The 19,139-nt window shown below is 39.7% G+C and overlaps 1 protein-coding gene across 2 annotated transcripts; it reads right to left on the minus strand.

The window, feature by feature from the left end:
- Positions 1-722: 722 nt before the first annotated feature.
- Positions 723-19,101, minus strand: Pka-r2 (cAMP-dependent protein kinase type II regulatory subunit). Of its 2 annotated transcripts, none has more exons than XM_071791193.1 (8): positions 18,201-19,101; positions 13,713-13,804; positions 10,385-10,468; positions 9,603-9,709; positions 9,065-9,326; positions 8,652-8,810; positions 8,430-8,532; positions 723-8,155 (listed from the first exon to the last, which is right to left on the minus strand). In XM_071791193.1, exons 1-8 carry the CDS (start codon positions 18,415-18,417, stop codon positions 8,025-8,027), a joined length of 1,155 nt encoding a protein of 384 aa, XP_071647294.1. In that variant the 5' UTR covers positions 18,418-19,101; the 3' UTR covers positions 723-8,024. The 2 variants fall into 2 exon arrangements, with proteins under 2 accessions (XP_071647294.1, XP_071647376.1); XM_071791275.1 differs by lacking the exon at positions 18,201-19,101 and adding an exon at positions 15,089-15,717.
- Between the last annotated feature and the right edge of the window lie 38 nt (positions 19,102-19,139).

Genomic DNA, 19,139 nt, shown 5'->3' on the forward strand with positions numbered 1-19,139 from the left:
TAGAATACAATAAAAACTGTTATAAGGCTAAAAAGATTTACATGTTACATTTTTGTTTTCTAACACTGTTCAGATAAATAGCAATATTACTTACAAATTCCAATCTATATGATTGACTTTATTATTTAATTCTGGAATTTAATTCTGGGATTTAAATTACAAGAGGAGTGTTAACAATTCTCATAATACGCAAAGTATTTATCTTCGTATTTCATTTAATTTAAAACAGATTATTTGCGTAACGACGAAAATTGTAAGTGCATAAACACGTGTGAGTTACCAATAATAATAAATAGATATAATAGACTTCTGTACAGGTCCATTCATTTATTATATTCTCACTTTTTATTATGTTATTTATTTATAGTATACCAAGTGTATATTGTTGCTCGCTGCTCGAATACAAACTCGCATCCGGTTATTTCACATAAGATTGTACAACGTACCGAGGCGTTTGCCAAAAAAATAGGATCACCCGGACAATGTTTTGCAGAATCACCGAATGTGTACGAGAGCAGGAGGCGAAGCTTCGCGAATGGGACACGAGAAGTTTCCTGGTGAACTGAATATACATCCTTCTATAGAATTCTTCGTGCCGAGATATATGAAACCACGACGACTGTGAGACACGGTGTTACACGGGGGATATATCAAATGCTGCTACTTAAATCTCGGGCAGTGACGCTGTGACAAGCGTGTACGAAATGTTGGCTGATCAAGCATAAAGGGAGACACACCAAATATTTATTTTCCATTGTATGCATCTGAGACTTGACTTATTTGGTTTACAACCGCGCTTAGGCTCCATCGCGAAAATACGCACATGAACGTCCGAGAGCTCAGCTTACGCGCGACGAGACGCGTACACTGTCGAGTCGAGTATCGCGGAAAGGATTTGGAAGCTGTTTAAAGGGAATGTTGTGATGGTAAAAGTTGATACATAGCGAACTGCAATGACGATGACTGTAGAGACGCAAAGACTATAACATAACTCTCTCAACTTATTGGGAGATCCGGTTTATGCGAGTTGCTCTCCTCTCGTTTCGATAAGCACAACCTTTAAAACAGCATCCAACTTTTCTGCGACATCCTGTACGAGAAGATGATTATAATGATAATTACATCAGCGGTATGCATGGACAAGCTCATTCGATTAATTCCAGTTTCTCGGTATAGCTGTGAATCTCGATACTGATACGTGTTGTTGAACAAATATAGATATGTCGCTAGAAATCTGTTCCCCACTTTTGCATCGAGCAGAAACACTTGGAAAAGAAATTTAATTATAAAATATTCAATAAGAAAAAACTTGGTATGATAATTAATAATCGTTCAAATTAGAATAATTTTTTAATAAGATTCGAATCTTTTTAGTTCTAACGAGTATGTTAGATAAAAATATGTCTGAAGACATTGTGATTTGATCCGAATCGTCGAATATAACAATCACAAATAATACACAATACAATTGAATAAGAAACATAATTAGCTGCTAAGCATCGCTGAGGTACAGGCATACAAAGGCGAACTTTCTAATGTTCAGTTATCGATTATTCGATTGCTCTATCTTGGCCCATATAATGTAAGCATAATATTGTTATAAATATTACAAGTCTGTGTGAGCGCTTGCGGCGAGATTCGTTTTCTTTGTATAAATAAATTTTTGTATTATCGGATCGGAAAGAGAAAAAGAGACTGGACGACATGTGATCGCGCGTCTTACAAATTTATATTACAAAGCACAAAATACTCGTTCAATTTACCCTCGTCCTTCAATTATCGATATTACCTCAGTTTACATCTATCTATTGTACGTAGATAAACCTGCTGCTCAGCATACAGAATCTTTAGTAAAATCTATTTACTTCTCGATACATATTATTAACAAATTATATATAGACATACATCTGCATTGTATCGTACAATAAATCGGATCGTGCGATTGCGCATTCGGTTCTAGATTACTTCGAATCATATCGCTGCCAGATCAACGCATTATAATTATTAGAATGATACCCGATCAGACCAGCTGGAAACGAGTGTCGACATATATACTGATATTTTATATATATATATTCGTATATTTGCATGCATACCTAACGTGTATATGTATTATACACTTTAGATATATATGCTATATATATATCTAACAATTGTGTACAATATACTATAGGTATATGCACATATATATGCACACATACATATATACATATATACGCGCATATTTCGTTATACAATACTATAACACATTGCGAAACGAAGGGGCGTTAAGTACGTACTATCTTGTAATTTACAACAGTTTGTTATAGCTAGAAACGCGTTTCTACGTATGCGCATATGTGTATAAAATCTATTAAATGTACAGGGGAGGAGGGCCGCACTCCAAACAATATTATCAAACATATAGGGTACGGACTGGACAATAATAATGGGTCTATATACGCGCGTTTAAAAGAAACTTTGCGAAGTCTTATTAAAATATAAAATAAGCGATATGTATACGGATATACCGATTGTTCTTAAAGAACGGTTACGTATCTAAGTGCGTGTCTCTTTTCTCATTTTGTCGTTTTACAAAGAATTTTGACACACCAGGCGGATACGTCGTCGAACGAATTACAAAATAAAAAATACACTTTGCAGTAAAGCTTTGACGCGGTTCGCTTTAAACGGCACGTTAAAACTCATTCGAGAAATTCGCTAAAAGACTTATATTACTAATGGAACACAAGGAGAACCATTCTGATGTTATCCGCTATATATATATATATATATAATACGCTTCAAGCAACGTGTACACAGACACATTTTAAGGCTAATTATATATTCTAAATTTATTCAACATTCACAGTACAATCAGAGAGGTTCCTCTTTATAATGCTTTGGTTCGAAGACATAATGGAAAATGGGACACAACGGGAACACGCAAAGAGAGAGACGTACATACTTCTGGGCCCTCGAACGTCCCAATTTTTGCCCGATTGTTCATATATAACCGCAAATAGGAAGTGTACTCTTCTCTTTCATTTTACTCTAATTGCACATAAGCATCCGCGACGCGCTAACTTACATGCTGTCGCTGTCAAAGGAATTTAAAAGCATAATCTCTTTCTTTTTTCGTGGCGAAACATTAATATTATCAGCATCTAAGTATGAAGAGACAAGTACAGTGTGGATTAAGAACGAAGAAAGTGTCGATGTTTAAATGCTAATAGAGATTTCTAAAAGAAGAAATAACGGTAGAAAGTATCAAGATAGTTTTAATGATACAAGCGTTCTTGTATGATGACACCGGACGATTGTCAGCACGCAATCGAGTTTGAGACTCGTATTGCTTTCCTTAATTGCATTAATATGGGGATTTGAGAATTACTTGAAAATTTACTTTTCGCAGATATTTGTTGAGCCATGTACAGGGCTCCAACTTTGTATAAATATATTTTACGGTCACGGTGCACGCGCGTGGAAATAATATTTAAATCACCATGGCTCACCGGCAGGGGCAGTAAAGTTATTAGTATAGGTACGCATGATATTTTGAAATTCCATACAATGGGTTTTTACATCGGCGAAGAATACGCTGTTACGGTACGAAGGAATACGAGCAAAAGGAAGAAAAGATAGTCGCAAGCTCAATTGCTCCTTGAAATTGGTCCGATGCAAAGTGCATTGTTACATGCACAATGACACATTGCTAATCATACATAACAGCTACTAACGCGCTACGTTTGATAAATTAAAACAAAAAAAAAAAAACAGGAATATCGTTGCACAAGGAAAAACACAAGTCAAATGAGAAAACTAAGTATTACTGGCACATTATTAGCCGTTACGGATATTATTACCGCCGTCAATTCATCAACTCTCTGATTCGATACATGCTATTTGGTCGGAAACACTTCTCTATGTCGCATGTCACTCAGGACTAGAATTGCGATGTAGCTTTAGTGATGGATTTAAACAAGTGCTTTAAATCATTACGACAAAAGTTTTGAATTATTTCGAATATTATCTGAAATAAAAAGTTCTTGAAAGACTAGTGACGAAAGATCATTTTAAAAGCCTCCTCAAGTTTTATCTTGAAACATTTGTGTTTATTAAAAATTTTTAAGATAAATCTACATTAAGAAAATAATTAAAATTATTTTCCATGTAATGTAGTCATGATAATTAACTAATCGCAATAATTCATAATAGCTTCAATAAATGTATTCGTTCAAATATTGATACATAATATTAAATTTCTATCGTTCTGTCAAATTATCTTTTAAAAATTCCAAGATTTTCGACGTCTTTATTTAAGAATTTGAAGGATTTTAATGATTTTCTAAAACACTAGCAAGTTCTTCAGATGTTGAAAATTCAATAAAATTAATGATTTCCATATAATATTCAAAATCATTCGAAACTTTAGGCTAGCAGAATTGCTTGAAAACTTGCGAGAGAAAGAGAATCGAACGCCCATCGCTGGATATAGCATGTGAATACATAATACATTGCTGGACATAATGATAAAACACCGTGAAAGTTCCTGGGGCACGATTTTATATCAAATAGCATTATATGACAAATAAAAATGTTAATATTAAATAATATTTTAATAAATAAAATTTGCAATCAATTTCTAGCTAAAAGGGAAATAACGGAATTTTAAATTGGACTATAAATTACAAGATACATTCTTGGAAAAATATTGTAGATAAAAATAAAATTCAATACTTTTTTTCTGTATTAATAAAGAAGTTATTCTGAATCATTCTTTAAGTAAATCTTTTCTTAGTTATCTTATATAATCCTTGTCAATGTCTTGCCGTTCATATGAAATTTTTAATTCGCTAATGTTATTGACTTATGAAGGCATTTATAAAAATTTACTAAAGTGTCGAATCGTTTTATCCAGCAGTGTAGATCGCGGATGTACGACGAAATCTGTATCTTCGATATTTCATAAATCTTTCTCCCTTTGAAAGCAGAAAGACGAAGATCCAGTGGCACAATAAGGCATACTGCTATTACAATATTTATCCGTAGGACATATTTCGGTGTATTGCATTACCTTTAATGACGATAACATGAATTATACAACTATTGGAGAGTGTAAACTATCAATAGTAGCAACATAAATTAACAAATTACTGGCTCGATCGTCACATACACACATGCAAACACATCCACACTCATAAACCACAACACGCAACACATAAGATAAGTCTCATGATAGATACATACAGCAATGCGAATTGGACAGATTCTAACTTCAATACTTCACACTTAATTTAGCGAATGTAATCTAACACAAGTAAGTACTTATGCGTATCGAGTTTACTCAGTATGCGAATTAGCTCTTTTTCTTTTCTTTTCTTTTCTTTTATACGTGTAGAGTTTCTCGTGTCCAACAATGATCAAGTCACTTTTGTTAATCCATTAAAATCTCTGTTGCACTTACATATGTATATAAGAGATACGTTGGTTGAATCATTTAAAACAAATCCATCAGTTTGATGCCTCGCAAATTCGATAACGATTACAACATTTTTTTACGATTTTCTCTTATGAGAGATTACAAGAAAGGAATGAAATACTCAGTCGAAAATAATATCACAGCCTGGAGATACAGTGGAAGACTAAAGATACTGATACTATGTCACAAACTGCTTTTCAACTGTTAACGTTTTAAAATGCGAATTACTTTTAGATCGTTGAAATATTAATTTGATTTATTCAACTATTTATTTGAAAAATTTCAAGAGATTTGGTTAAGCTGTTTATAAGAGAATGAGCTTTGCATGGAAAAAAAAGTTAAAGGCCATGCAAGACATCAGTGTCGCACGTGAAGAATAATTGATACTACAACAGTTATTAACAATTCCTATATTATTCTCTCTCTATTTCACTTTCATAGGAGTCTCCCTCTTCTCCCTCACACGATTGTGATATTATTTAAAAAGCCCTGCCGCTTCATCGCGAGTTTCAGTTACGTGGTAAATACAGTTCACCGTATTAAAAAGTATCTTTTCTTTTTTCGTGACCAATGTAATTGCCAGAAGACAATGTGACAAGAACACGGTCATAAAAAGTGACTAGCATTCGCACCTGTCCATTACTATAATCGAATCGGTTTTCGACTGGACTTTTATCACGATGATAGACGTATATCATCATACACGTAACGTGTCCCGTACTGTAATAAAAATAAGTTGACGGATTCTCGTAATCGATCCTCGAGTTACCATTATTTATCGGCAAGACACACTTGAATTTAACGTTGGCTTAAACGCGCGGTTACCTTTTTACGATAAAATTTACCGTTTTTACCTAATCTGATACATGCAAGTTCAAAGTAATTAAAAAGTGTCACGCCCCTTTCTTCTCTCATTTCGCATTTATGTATGCATGTTTCTATATATGTGTTCTTTTATATTACTTTGTACATGTACACGCGCAATGCATACATATTCGTTTAGCGTCATTATATCCGCGCATTTAAGTCAATTTTAAGGCTCCTTTAGTTCTGGACTTTCTATGACTTGCATTTTTGGAGTACTCTATATCCGAAATAGAATGCGTTTGTACGACTCTGACGTTTATTGATTTCTATTATAATAAGGAACATGTATAAAATCTTTTATCTAAATTTATTTTTTGCTTACTAGAAAATAATTGATTTTTTCAAGTAAAAATCTATTATATACATAGCTACGATAACTTCTGTGAATGAATTGTTTTTAACATGAAAGATATCTTAGTATACATAAAAAAGTAATTCATACATAAGAGTCGAGTGTCTATTTATAAATAAAATAAAATTAAAATAACATTATAAATTAAAAAATTATTTTACCACTATGTGCGCGTTACGTGTAATACCTCTTTGTGTATGTATATGTGCATATTTATTCGCAAAGTGCGTATTTATTACTCGCCGCGAATAATACACAAAATCTTGATTGTCTGACCTGATATTTTATCAAGATATTACATTGTTAAATGGATGTATCAAAGAATATTGTACAGTTCTTTCTCATTAAAAATGGCAATGTTACTTTCATTATCTTCGAAAGAATGATATGCATATTAGGTAGGGTAAAGTGCATATTTCGGATCAGCAAATTTGAAATGCCTCTTTAGCTGACTGTATTTATCATATGTGGATTTTTTCCCCTATCGTCTATATTTTCGCTATCCCTTATCGCTATAGACAATTAGTGAAAAAAATCCACATATGATAGGTACAGTCGGCTAGAGAGGCATTTCAAATTTGCTGATCCGAATTAGGATCTGATCCGAAATATGCGCTCTATTTCGTAGAAACCTTGCAAGAGATTTGTGTCAATATTCAATTACTAATATAGTCATTTCTCTTGTAATATATCTTTTGCCAGAAAGTAACGTTAGAAGAGCATTCAATTTCGAATATTCTATACTCCTACTATGTCTTATAAATGTAGCCGCTGATTTGTTTAAAAATGGATAATGCACGAGAGTATACACGAATTTTGTGAGCATATAGATTGAATACATTGAGATAAACTTGATAATGAATCATTCCGGGGATAAGTTAAATAGTATAATGTCCATGTGGGTTCTAGACTTCAAAATATTATATTCCAATCTTTTACTGGAGCAATAATAAATAAAAGATATTCATTTCACAAACGATCGAGCGCGAGCGACAGAATGCACTAATACTCTCTTTTTGATCCAATACAGTCTTAGAGAATAGTCATTAATACCGTCTCGTTACGTCATACACGCGCACATAATCGAGCAGCCTATAGCTTTGTTCAATGTGTGCCGTAAGTATAAACTTGGTAACTATTATCGACGAATCTTAATAGGTATACGTCTAAGTGAACAGTCATATGAAACAGTTGTTGATTCCGAGATGATACCCGAAACACGCGGGATGAGATTCAGAAATAGGTGGTACAAGTTCTTTTGTGCTCGTTATACATTACGTGCTGTACGAAAGTGTCGCATCCTTTAGTACAGCGCATGGCGACGTAGCTTTGTCCAGAAACAGTTCATCGAATGTCAGAGATGTTGGTTTTGCTGCCGAAAATTTTCACTAGTTGTTCTTCATAATCGTCGATATTACGTTTCATAAGTTCCATACACGGGCCGAGCAAACGTTCAAAAGCTTCAACGTCCAGAACTGTGTGTAAGAAATGACCGTTTGAATAAATAAAATAATTACTTTAGACATACAGAATTGTCATTTTTGTGAATTCATTAAAATGTGACATCTTGTAGACAAAAAATTTCAAAATAGATTTAAATGCGCAGAGAAAGATATCACATCACAACCATCTTCTGTCATTTAACAAGCCCGATTACCGCGGTGAATATCGATATCCGCAATTACTCGGCGCAAAGTTATTGATTACCTATCAATTTAGGAATCGTAGGCAGTAATGAAATATACTTACACGCCAGTTTGATGTTTCCCACAGCGTAGGCCGAAGCAGCGCGTGGTTTATGCGTCACGAGTGCCAGCTCGCCTAAATAACCGCCAGCCGGAACACGATTAATCTGCAGGATATTAAAGGTGGCCGAGTTAAGTAAGGAGAGAATTTTCTTGGCCCTCGTCGCCAGCGTAATCGGATCGTTTCCCGGGGAATCGGATTAATGTATAATATAAATAAATGCACCTCAATTTCACGGCCGTGCTCGCCGAGTCTGGTGATCCTGACGACGCCATCCTCGACGAAGTACATTCCATCTGCGGTGTCGCCCTGCCTAATTATCTGTTCGCCATCGGAATACTGTTTCGGTACAAGGGCATCCGCTAAATTCATCCGCTCGTAAGCCTGGAAGATTTTTCAATTTAATATATTTTACAATTTAAATCTTGTAAGAGCTGATATTTTAAAGAGTAATTTTCTTTGTACTTGAATATTTTTTTTAATTACAGAAAAAGAATAGCTTTAATAAACAAGATACGCAGTAATTATATTTAATCTTAAAATACAAACTCAAGAGCTATTTAAACTTTAAAAAAACACAAATATATTCTATAAATCTCTTGGAAAAATAATTATATAAATAACTACATAATATTTACCTCCAGAGACTTCAACATCGGCACTCTATTAATAAGGTTCTCATACATTTTACGTTTCTTGTACGCGGATTTAAGAAGAATACGTCGGAAGGTTTGCCTGTCCATGGCCCAGAGTGTGCCAGACGTGATACCTTTGACAGTGGCTGCTCTGGGCATATTGTACAGAAGGGCCAATTCTCCGAAAGCACCGCGATTATCGTAAGTGTGAATATGATTATCTGTATTCGTCGTGGGATCTTTGACGTATACTTCGAATTTTCCTCTGAAACACGAAATGCGACAGAGGCTATTGAAAATAAATTGAAGATAGAAAATTGTAAGGTAATTATACATTCATGTTCTTGTCTGAATGATTTCCAATTCTGACAAAATAATCAATCAAATAATTAGATTACTAAACATTATTGTTCGAATATTTTCAGCTCTGAGTAAAAGCACTGATCGACTGTGTGCATCACCTCTTGGTTCACTGGAGCTTCCCGCTGAAGGGAGAAGCCTATCGATACGTTAACTGTAATATATAAAGAAAAAGTATTACCTCTCGATCACATAAAAGTTGTCGCCGTCATCCCCCTGACGGATAATAAAGTCTCCCGGTTGAACGGTTTTTTCGAACATTGCGTCCAGTACGTCCGCCATTTGTTCCTGCAAAAATAATTTTATTATACACGTATAAATACGTTTTAGCACGATATTATCGTCCGAGATTTTAAATATCGGCTTTAAAATTGTAGTACGCAGGCAGGGGGGAGTCACGTTAATATCGCGATGATAATCGATGTATGTACGTGCTTCTACGTACATAAATATGTTTATATACGTGTACGAGGGCGTCTCATCATTACATATTTCCTTTTAATATAATTGATTCTTGACTAACGCGAAATCGATTTTTGCCAAGCGAGAATTTTTAGACTAACATTCTGTTTTCGTCGGTTCTCAATTTGCGATGTTACATAATTCAATATATGTAATTGTGCTGTGCATCAAATAAAGATTAAAAATTTGAATAAATTAAAATGGAATCTATTAAAAAATTAAGTATTTTTTATAATGCTCAATATTATCTAATAGTCAAATAATGGCCAGTAATTTATACTTGAATACACCAACCAATAACTAATGAGAGAAACAATTATACGTCAATTATGCAAATCGTCTTGTTGACAAAACCGATTGCTCCTAATAAGAGATTATTCGTGGATTTCTTGGTATTTCGCCCAACTGGCGCGGGTATATACCAAGTCGCTGTTACACCTAGGTATGCCTATTTGCGATCACGGCTGATGAACACACTATGTTTAACTCGGTTTAACTTACTTCGTCTAGAGCGCGAAACAGGAGTATGTTCTTGACGCTCTCGCTGAGCCTTTGTCGCTGCTCGTCGCTCTTTGGATGGACCATCTGAAATCAATGAGCTGTATGAAGACAAAATAAAGCTTAGATAAAATGCAGCTTAGACGAAATTCTAAATCTAGCACTGTTAAAGTACTAATATAATGAATTATATAATGAGACATCACCTCTTCGAGGCGTTGTCTCCGCGAGAAAGTTTTCTCCCTTGACGAATAATTAGAAAGAGATTTAACGCAGTTCGAATCTGAATAAGCAAAAATTGTGCAAAACGTACAATGTTTCATTCATTTTTTATTTATTAAACAGCATTAAAACATCGTTTATTCATAAATAATAATTATTATCTTTAAATATATATTAAACATTTAAAGTTATTTATTTATTGACTGTCATTTACTATATCGACTATTTAAAAATGTTCAATGTTCATTGCTTGTTCCTTCTGGGTTATTATTGAATTTTTGACTTCTGGAAACTGTGCAATAAAGTCTTTTGTGAGAGTGCAATCCTCTTTAAATGTTACGACGAGCAAATTCGATAGTTTGACTATACAACTTGAGATATTGCCCTTTATGCTAGACTTGATACGGTGAACTTTGACATCTCCCACAATTATTTCAGCGATAAAGCGCATCGTTTATTAGATTTTAAGAATTATCAAGTTATATTACATTTTTGCAATAAAATTCGGATTCTTGGCGAACGTATTAATAACTAAAACGTCACGAGTTGTATAAAAATTATGTAACAAAGCCTTTGATATGTATTTTTCTTTACGATAAAATACAAGATGTTTAATATTTATGTAGAATCTTTAATGTCTAAAAGCATCTGGAACGAGGCGCATAATCACTGTAATCTTCGAGTTAAAAAGTTTCATTCTTCAAAAAAGCCCTCGCTGAAGCTGCGGTTAATATCACATTACATTATTCGTTTACACCCGTAAAAGCTCGCGCCTCTGGTATTAAAAATTATTCGTCTTTAAAACTTGGTTCGCACGTTGGATAGCGACTTGCGCCGTTATATTGTGGCCAGCCGTACTTCCTCGCTTGCGGCAAGTGCACACGCGGTAATCGGTCTCTCCACAAGCGAAGCGAGCGGCGGGTTCTTTTGTTTCGTTATCGTTTCCAATTGTTGCACACAGAAACGATCAATTTCGCAGGGAACCGTTACTCCTCGTTCCCATTACCGATGTGTCCCATCTGCCGCGCCATTGTGCGGCCGGGGCGCGTGTATCGTATACGATTAGAACTTCGTCGAGGGTCAACCGTTTGCCACCAGCAAAACTGTTATTTCGCCGCGTATTCGGCGCATATTCTTTCCATCGCCGAGCACGAACGGTGTCCCGTTTCTCGCGCGTATTACATTTTAACGACAAAACTTTCAGTGCCAATATTTAAAATTGATTTTTCTATCTCTCCAACTCTTCAGTGTTCTTGTATCTCTTTTTAATTCTCCCCAAGTCTGAAGTTAAAATTTTAATTATAATAATTTTAATTATTAACCAAAGAAATTAGTTGAGATTTTTTTTATCTATTCGGTGTCCTGAGGTTTTATTCGCGAAAAGCCCTTTTCTTTTAAGCACCTCGGCATCTTCGCCGAGGAAAAATCGACTCCAAATTGGCCGAGGAATTCACCGTTAAAGAAGAAGAAGAACGCGCGGACCCGATGCACCCTTTTATCGTAAAACGCTTAAAGAAGGTCCGCACGTCGAAGTAGTCTTGTCTTGGCCTTTCTAAAAATCGCGAGTGTCCCAGTTTTCTCTGCTATTGTCCTAGCCGTAGCACGCGGAGAGAAAACATGGTCGGTCGGTCGGTTGGCCTGGCCTATAAGGGGAGAGAGAGAGAGATAGCCGATTTTCCTCTTCGTGTAACCGGCCACCACGGGGTGACGATAATCGGATTCACCAGGGCTGTCTTTGTGAAAATGCTCTCTCTTTCTCGTCGAACCCGACCCCATCGCCGGCGACCCTTCGCAAAACCCCCTTACTACCCCACAGATACATATGTACACACACATACACCGCGCACGTTCCTTTCTCTCTCATTCACGTGCGCGTATGTACGATACGTACACACGACGATGATGCATACATACATGTAAATCATTCCGTGCCAGGTTATCGAACACGAGGCCTGACGTCACAAAGGTACATCGCCGACCTCGCATCGCCGAGCAAAGTAACTCTTCGTCCGCGTTTCGTCACTCGCGCGGCAGCAGGTCGCGGGAGAGAGAAAGAGAAAGAGAGAGGGAGAGAGACTGCGCGCCAGCTATGCTTTAATAGACTGTGATATATACATTATGTACCGCGTGTGTGTATATACACACATATACATGCGCGGCGTATAACGACATTTCGTAACGAGAGAGAGACTCTATTTTCTGCCATCACCAAAAAAACGACCTAAACTGCTCCTGTATCGAAGACGGAGCCGTTGGTCACCGTCGCTCGAATCCTCGTCGAAGCGAAAAATACCGACGATAACGAATATACGTGCAAATGTACTATAGTGCGGAATGTTATATAAACCTGTTCTTTACGTGCGCGATTACTTCGCGCCACGTCTTCGGGGGCCGACCGATTTTAGAATCGCCCGTAGCTCTACGGAAATAATTAACGAAACACGTAAGAGCGCGTAATGGTCTTCGATTAGCATCGCGCCAAAAGTGAACGATCGATTCCGATATTTTTATCTTCGAGGAAATTTTGACCTTATCCGTTGGTTGTTCTCGTGTCGAAATTTCGTCACTTTTATATTCACGCGTACAGAATTTATCACGTCTCGATGCGACGCGCTTCGGCATTTTTTGCGGTCTCGGCGATTATTTACGCAGCTACAATCGACGTATCGGTTTTCGCCAATTCGGACGTGACGAGCGTAAAAAACGCACGCTTCCGAAGGCTTCGACGCTGGAAAAAAATATCCATTGCGACATCTGATGACAGAAGGTCTAAAAGCGACGGCGAGATGCGACGTGTCGAGACCAGAAACGGCGTTTTGTGACGGACAAATCTGCCGTTGTTCGAGCAGCATTAAGTCAATGGAGCATCATTACGCGAACGATCATTAGCGCGATTGCATCGATAGAATTTATCGTAGCATCGGCATGTAATTTATTCAATCAGCTTGACTCTTCTTTTCTCAGTCGTCCAGGCCATTTTTTCTCTTCTTTTTGGATAAAGATACAGACGCGAGACCTCGGCAAACGATGGCGTCATTCGCGTGGTCTCGTTATCGGGAACGTGCGTGACAGTTTGTAGAACAGTAACAATAACAGAGATGATGTGTACCTTGAAGCCGTCATCCTCCTCGTCATCCTCGGGATTGTAAGTCTCCGCGAAAACGCTCTTCCTTCTGGAAGCAAACCGACCGACTGGTGGCTCTGAAATACGAAAGAGACGTTTCGATTAAACTAAGAAAATATAATAAAATACAAAAATCAATTAAACTGGTTAAACGTCGCGTATTTGATAAAATATAAAACGAGATATAATTAAAGTGGGCAAAGAATGGCGCAGCCGGGCGCAGCTTACTCTGATTCTTATTAATTAGAAGAAGCAGCAAGAGGAAAAGTTGATACTTCCAAGTACCATTCAATGCGAATGATTTTTAATTTGGTTGACTGCGATTTGCATCTAGAAATGCACAACTGTCGTGAACAATAATAAAACAAAGGCCCGTGTTTTATTGTAAACGAAAATTATGTATGCGTGTTTACCACGTCGTTGGACATTTACGTAATTGGATGATTGTTTTCGAGAAACGAGTCTTCGACGTGGATTGCAAAAGCAGTCGCGTAAAATAATAGCCTATCGTTCAATTATGCAAATGCAAAAATCTACTTGGCTCGTTCAGTCGTTAACTATAGCGAAATCCGGTCTCCAGGCAACGAAGGAAGAAGGAATAGACGGCGATTTTCGGAGTTACGACATTAGCATTTTGAATGGTGTGGCAGAGAAGTAAAGTATCCCTTAACTTAAAGTTTACGCGACAGAAGCTCGCGAAAGTTTCATCTTCGATCTCTTCGCAATTTCTGGTGGAAATCTCGTCGAAACTTTTTTTTCTGCAATGACATACTGTCGACATCTTTCTCAAGTGTTGACCTTTCGTCTTGAAACACTCCGTATACGTCGAGTGCGGATATATTGAGCGCGATACCATGCTATCTTTCTTATTCAAGAGACACGAATTTCCTTATAAGGTAAAAATTGTATTTTGCCGTTTTCCTTCCCGATTACGACGTATTTTCCCGTTGTTGGCGTGCAACACACGATTCTTTGTAATTACTGGTAACAGAATAATAATTTTACAAAAAAGATAAGGATAAATCTCTTTACTTCCAGGAAAATTTATCTTGAAAATTGAAAAATTAATAACAGTTCGTCTCTTAAAAATTCTTTTGACAATTAACGATCTCTTTTTCTTTCGCGGCTTTAAGTGAACATATCTCTTGAAAAACGGTGCAACTTTATGCGGCGTGTTAAAAGACTCATATTTTCCAAACGAATATAAATTTGCGCATCTCTATTATTTCCTCCAGAAGCAATAACGTTTTCAGTGTCGTAAAAGTTCTTTTTGTCATTTACATAATTATCCCAAAGTTCGCCTCATATTTAATCATTTAGTTCGGACAACGGAGGGTCTGTGGGGTTTCGTTCTTTCGCACCTTTGTCATCCACTGGCTCGATGACGGAGATGAGCGACATTTGGCCCGCGGGAGAAAAGGAAGAGACGTGCACAAGAGAGACACGTTCGTCCTTCTTGGCAGCACGTTCACGCACACTTGACACGAGACAAGTATATCGTAAGCGATATCCTGTACCTGCTTACAAGCAGATTCACAGACACGAATTTATCACGATACTACGTGAGGGGAAAGAAATTCCGACGTGGTACGAAATGAACGTGGCGCGCGGTAAATAACTTCGAAACGAACATCCGCGTGTGGAATAACACGATCATAAATATCCTTGACGTTTATCTTCCCCTCTACGTGTCAGGTCCTACGAGCGTTTTACCTAACGGTCGCGAGTAAGCTGAAGAATCGAACGAATCGAGGTGATGGTGTCTCCGAAGAGGCTTTCAACCACGACTTTGACTTGGGAAAAGAGTGCGCGCCGCGAATTACACCTACGAGATCCGCGCCGGTCCTCGCTCGTGTCTTCGCGAGAATAAGGAATCGCGACCGGGATCGGGACACGTGTGCGATCGCGCCGCACGGAACGGGAACGACGCCGACGCCGACGCCGACGGGACGAGATCGCGGTCGCTGTGCCGGCTAAGCGCTTGGACGAGAAACTGTCGAAAGCACCGCGCATCCGAGAATCTCGCCTCGCGACAGCGCCTGACCAGACCGGACTGGACCGCGTTGGCGCAACTGGGCTCGAGCGAGAGCGATCGGGTTCGATTTCCCAAATCGCGCGCAGGTCTCGAAAAGTAACAAAGCCGAGTTAGCCGAGTCAAGCTGACGCGGCGTTTGTTCGGACTTTCGGTGAAACTTGGAACTTGAAACGACGCCGACGGAGCGTTCCGCTCCGCGCGCGTTTTCTCCTACCAGGTTCTCCGCGCCGCGTACGCGGACGCGCATCTCCGACAAGGCCGAAGCGCGGCACCCTCTCCCCTCGCTCCAGGCGACGACAGGGGTCCAAAGTCCGGGCTTTCATCCCGGGGTGGAGAGGTGGAGGGAAAGGGTGACGGACAGCGCGGAAAACCACGTGAGAGAATTTCCGGAGGGATCCCGATCGATTGCCGCGAGGCCGAGCGAGACGGGGAAACGGACAGCGTTTGGCGAATGATGAAAGACGCGAAAGTTTAGAATGAGTCCGGAATAATTTATTAGTTTCCTGCGGATCCCGTGGATCCCGGCGTAATACGCGGTATCACGACGAACCGCAAGGCTCGCGATGAGGCAACTCGCGAAGGAATCTGTATGCGGCAATAAGAAAGACAATTGGAAAAAGTAGAAAAAGGAAAAAGTTACATGTTGATGAAGAAGAAGAGGTATTAGCTCGAACGTCTATTTTCGTTTCCCCGAGGCGGAGTTCGTCGAAAGACGTCGAGACGTAATAGTCGGGGGATAAAATTTGATAATCCGTGCAATTTTAGAAAAAAAAATATAGGTATTTCGTGTGACTAAGGCAGGGATCAGGGATACTTTCTTTTCGCGTTCGACAGCAAGGGAGATCCAATAATACCCTAAAAATATTTATCTTTCCATGGCGAGTCTCTGCCACAAGAGATTTAAGAGATTTCCTTCTTGATCAGACAAGAAAGAATCGAAAATTGAGTTAGCCTGGGAAAAAGGAGGTATAGGAAGCGCGGTATTGTTTTTCGCAAAAGAACGGATATCGGTTATCGCAGAAGAAAAGGAAAGGAAGAGGAGAAGGACGTCTTAAGTTTCATCGAATTCGACGCCGACTTAAAATTGCGTTCGAACAGAAGCGTATTGATGTCGCGCCGTGCATTTCTCAGTGGAACACCCCAACGTTTGTTCAGACATCCTATACATTTCGCATTACGTGCGCGATTTGTTTGGAAACCAAACCCACCAATATCGTTCAGCGCTAATTCCAGATAACTGCCCATATTGCATCATTTGCGACGTTACGATTCCGGATCCGAGGCAAGGGAGAATCGCTTTAACTAACGGCGGAATTAATATTGGTAGAAAAATCCAGACAATCGACCGATTCGACCGACCCCCGTTCACCGGGTGATTATCTGGTATTGTTAAATTTATCAATGAAGAAAAAACGAGAGAGAGGGAGAGAATACGGCGTAGAACGCAATAAATGACGGATCGTTCGGTGTTATTAAATTATTATTCGTCGCTGTCCATCGCGCCATTAGTAAATTACTGACATTACGGTATATAGATACGGTATTATACCCCGGAATCACGATCTTTCCTCTCTCGACTCTCCGCCTACTCCTCCGCCCCCGATTCACCTGCGGAAGGAAAGTGAGAATCGAAACTACAGCGACGAGTCACGTGTGACGTTGATAGAATAACTTACAACTTACAACCGATATCGATTCGAGCGGCTCTCGACCAGCTCTAGCTTGACTCTAAGTACTAACGTCGTGCGTGACACTAATCACGATGAGTTAACCGAGCTGTCGGTCACTCTCTATGCCTGCGCAAACAATGTCTGATTCTTTCCGATAATTCGGATAGAGAGATATAGAGAATAATCTGTCGTTATTTCTCACGTAATTTCTCCGAGATGATGGTCACGTCTTGTTATCGGACAAATTTTTTTTAGTCCTGCTAATTATCTTCTCTTAATTTATTAACTTAATTAAGAAAAGCTAATGGGATGCTGTTGTTAGTGAAATAAAGAGATTTTGAGGAATCAACTTGGTCGACATTGCTTCTTATTTCTTTCTTTGTAAATCGCAGTACCGACGGTAATACATAAGACATCCCTTTCACTTTAGACCTTTTGATAGATTGCCAGAATCAATTTTTCCTCGTACAGAGAATTAAAAATGAAAGGTCTTCCGCTTAAAAAATATAATAAGGTCATCATTCGGAGAATTCGTTTTGATCACAAAGCTGCATTTAAAATGGACCTTAATCATGGATTTATCCATCTCGTTTTTAGACCTTTCGATTGGGTTAGCTGTAGATAAGCATCATTGACAGAATTGCGCCCCTGAAATGTCACGAGACGGAGACAGGGAATACAGGGATAGAAGAAGAAAGAGACAGAGATAGGAAGAAGGAAAGGGAGAAAGAGAGAGAGAGAGAAAGATCTTGCTCTCCCGAGACTCACCCTCATCGACAGACTCGTCCGGCGTGGACGAGCAGGTCTGGCCGTCCGTCTGGATCAGCTGCGTACGCCGTGCGTCGCGTAGCCGCGTGAAAAAGTCCACGGCGTAGTCGATGATGTCGCCGGGCTGTTCCAGCAGGTAGCTGATGGTGAACTCCAGCAGGACGTCCCGCAGATCGTCCGGTACCGTAATCTTGCCGGCGTTACGTTGGCAGCTCATCTTCCCGTGCCCCCAAAGACGATCGCCAGTCGCAGCTGTCGCGAGAAATGTCCTCTCTCTCTCTCTCTGTCTCTCTTTTTTCCTTTATTCAGCTTCCGACGTTCGGGAAGCTCGACGGAGGCCTCCGAGCTTCCGCACCTCACGCCACACAGCCGAGTTGTCACGCGCTACGGCTACGTCACGGGTTCTCGCGCGAGTCTCGAAGCGAGCGGCGATCGGGTGACAGGACTGATGGCAGATTAGGCTCGAGCCTCGAGCCGGAGCTGGAGTCGGAGCTGTGCTTTAAAACCGGGGCCGAGGTCGAGGCCAGGAGAAGAACGAGGAACGAGGAACGCTCTCGACGCTAGGTACCGCCGCCCACCTTCGGCGCGCTGCCGCTTCACCGCCGCCGCCGTCGCCGATGACCCGCTCTGGCTCTCCTCCCGTCGTCGTCGCGTCGCGTCGCGTCACGTCGCGCCGCGCCGCCGGCCGTCCGTGCACCGGCAAACCGTCGTCGCCGCTCGCCGCCGCCGCTGGCAAGCTCCGCTCGCTTCCCGGTGCGCCGCGCTGACTATCGACGACGGGGGGCTAGCTGCCTACCGTGACGACGCTCGACGCTGCGCACAGTCGCGCCGAACATACGACGGGAGCCCCGAGGACACGGAGAATGAACGAATGAACCGATCGCGGCCGCTAAGATGGCGACTGATAGCGCCCGCACCCGCGCCTCGCGCCGCGGATCG

This window comes from Temnothorax longispinosus, chromosome 1 (genome assembly GCF_030848805.1).
Source record: "Temnothorax longispinosus isolate EJ_2023e chromosome 1, Tlon_JGU_v1, whole genome shotgun sequence".
Taxonomy (NCBI): Eukaryota; Metazoa; Arthropoda; class Insecta; order Hymenoptera; family Formicidae; genus Temnothorax; species Temnothorax longispinosus.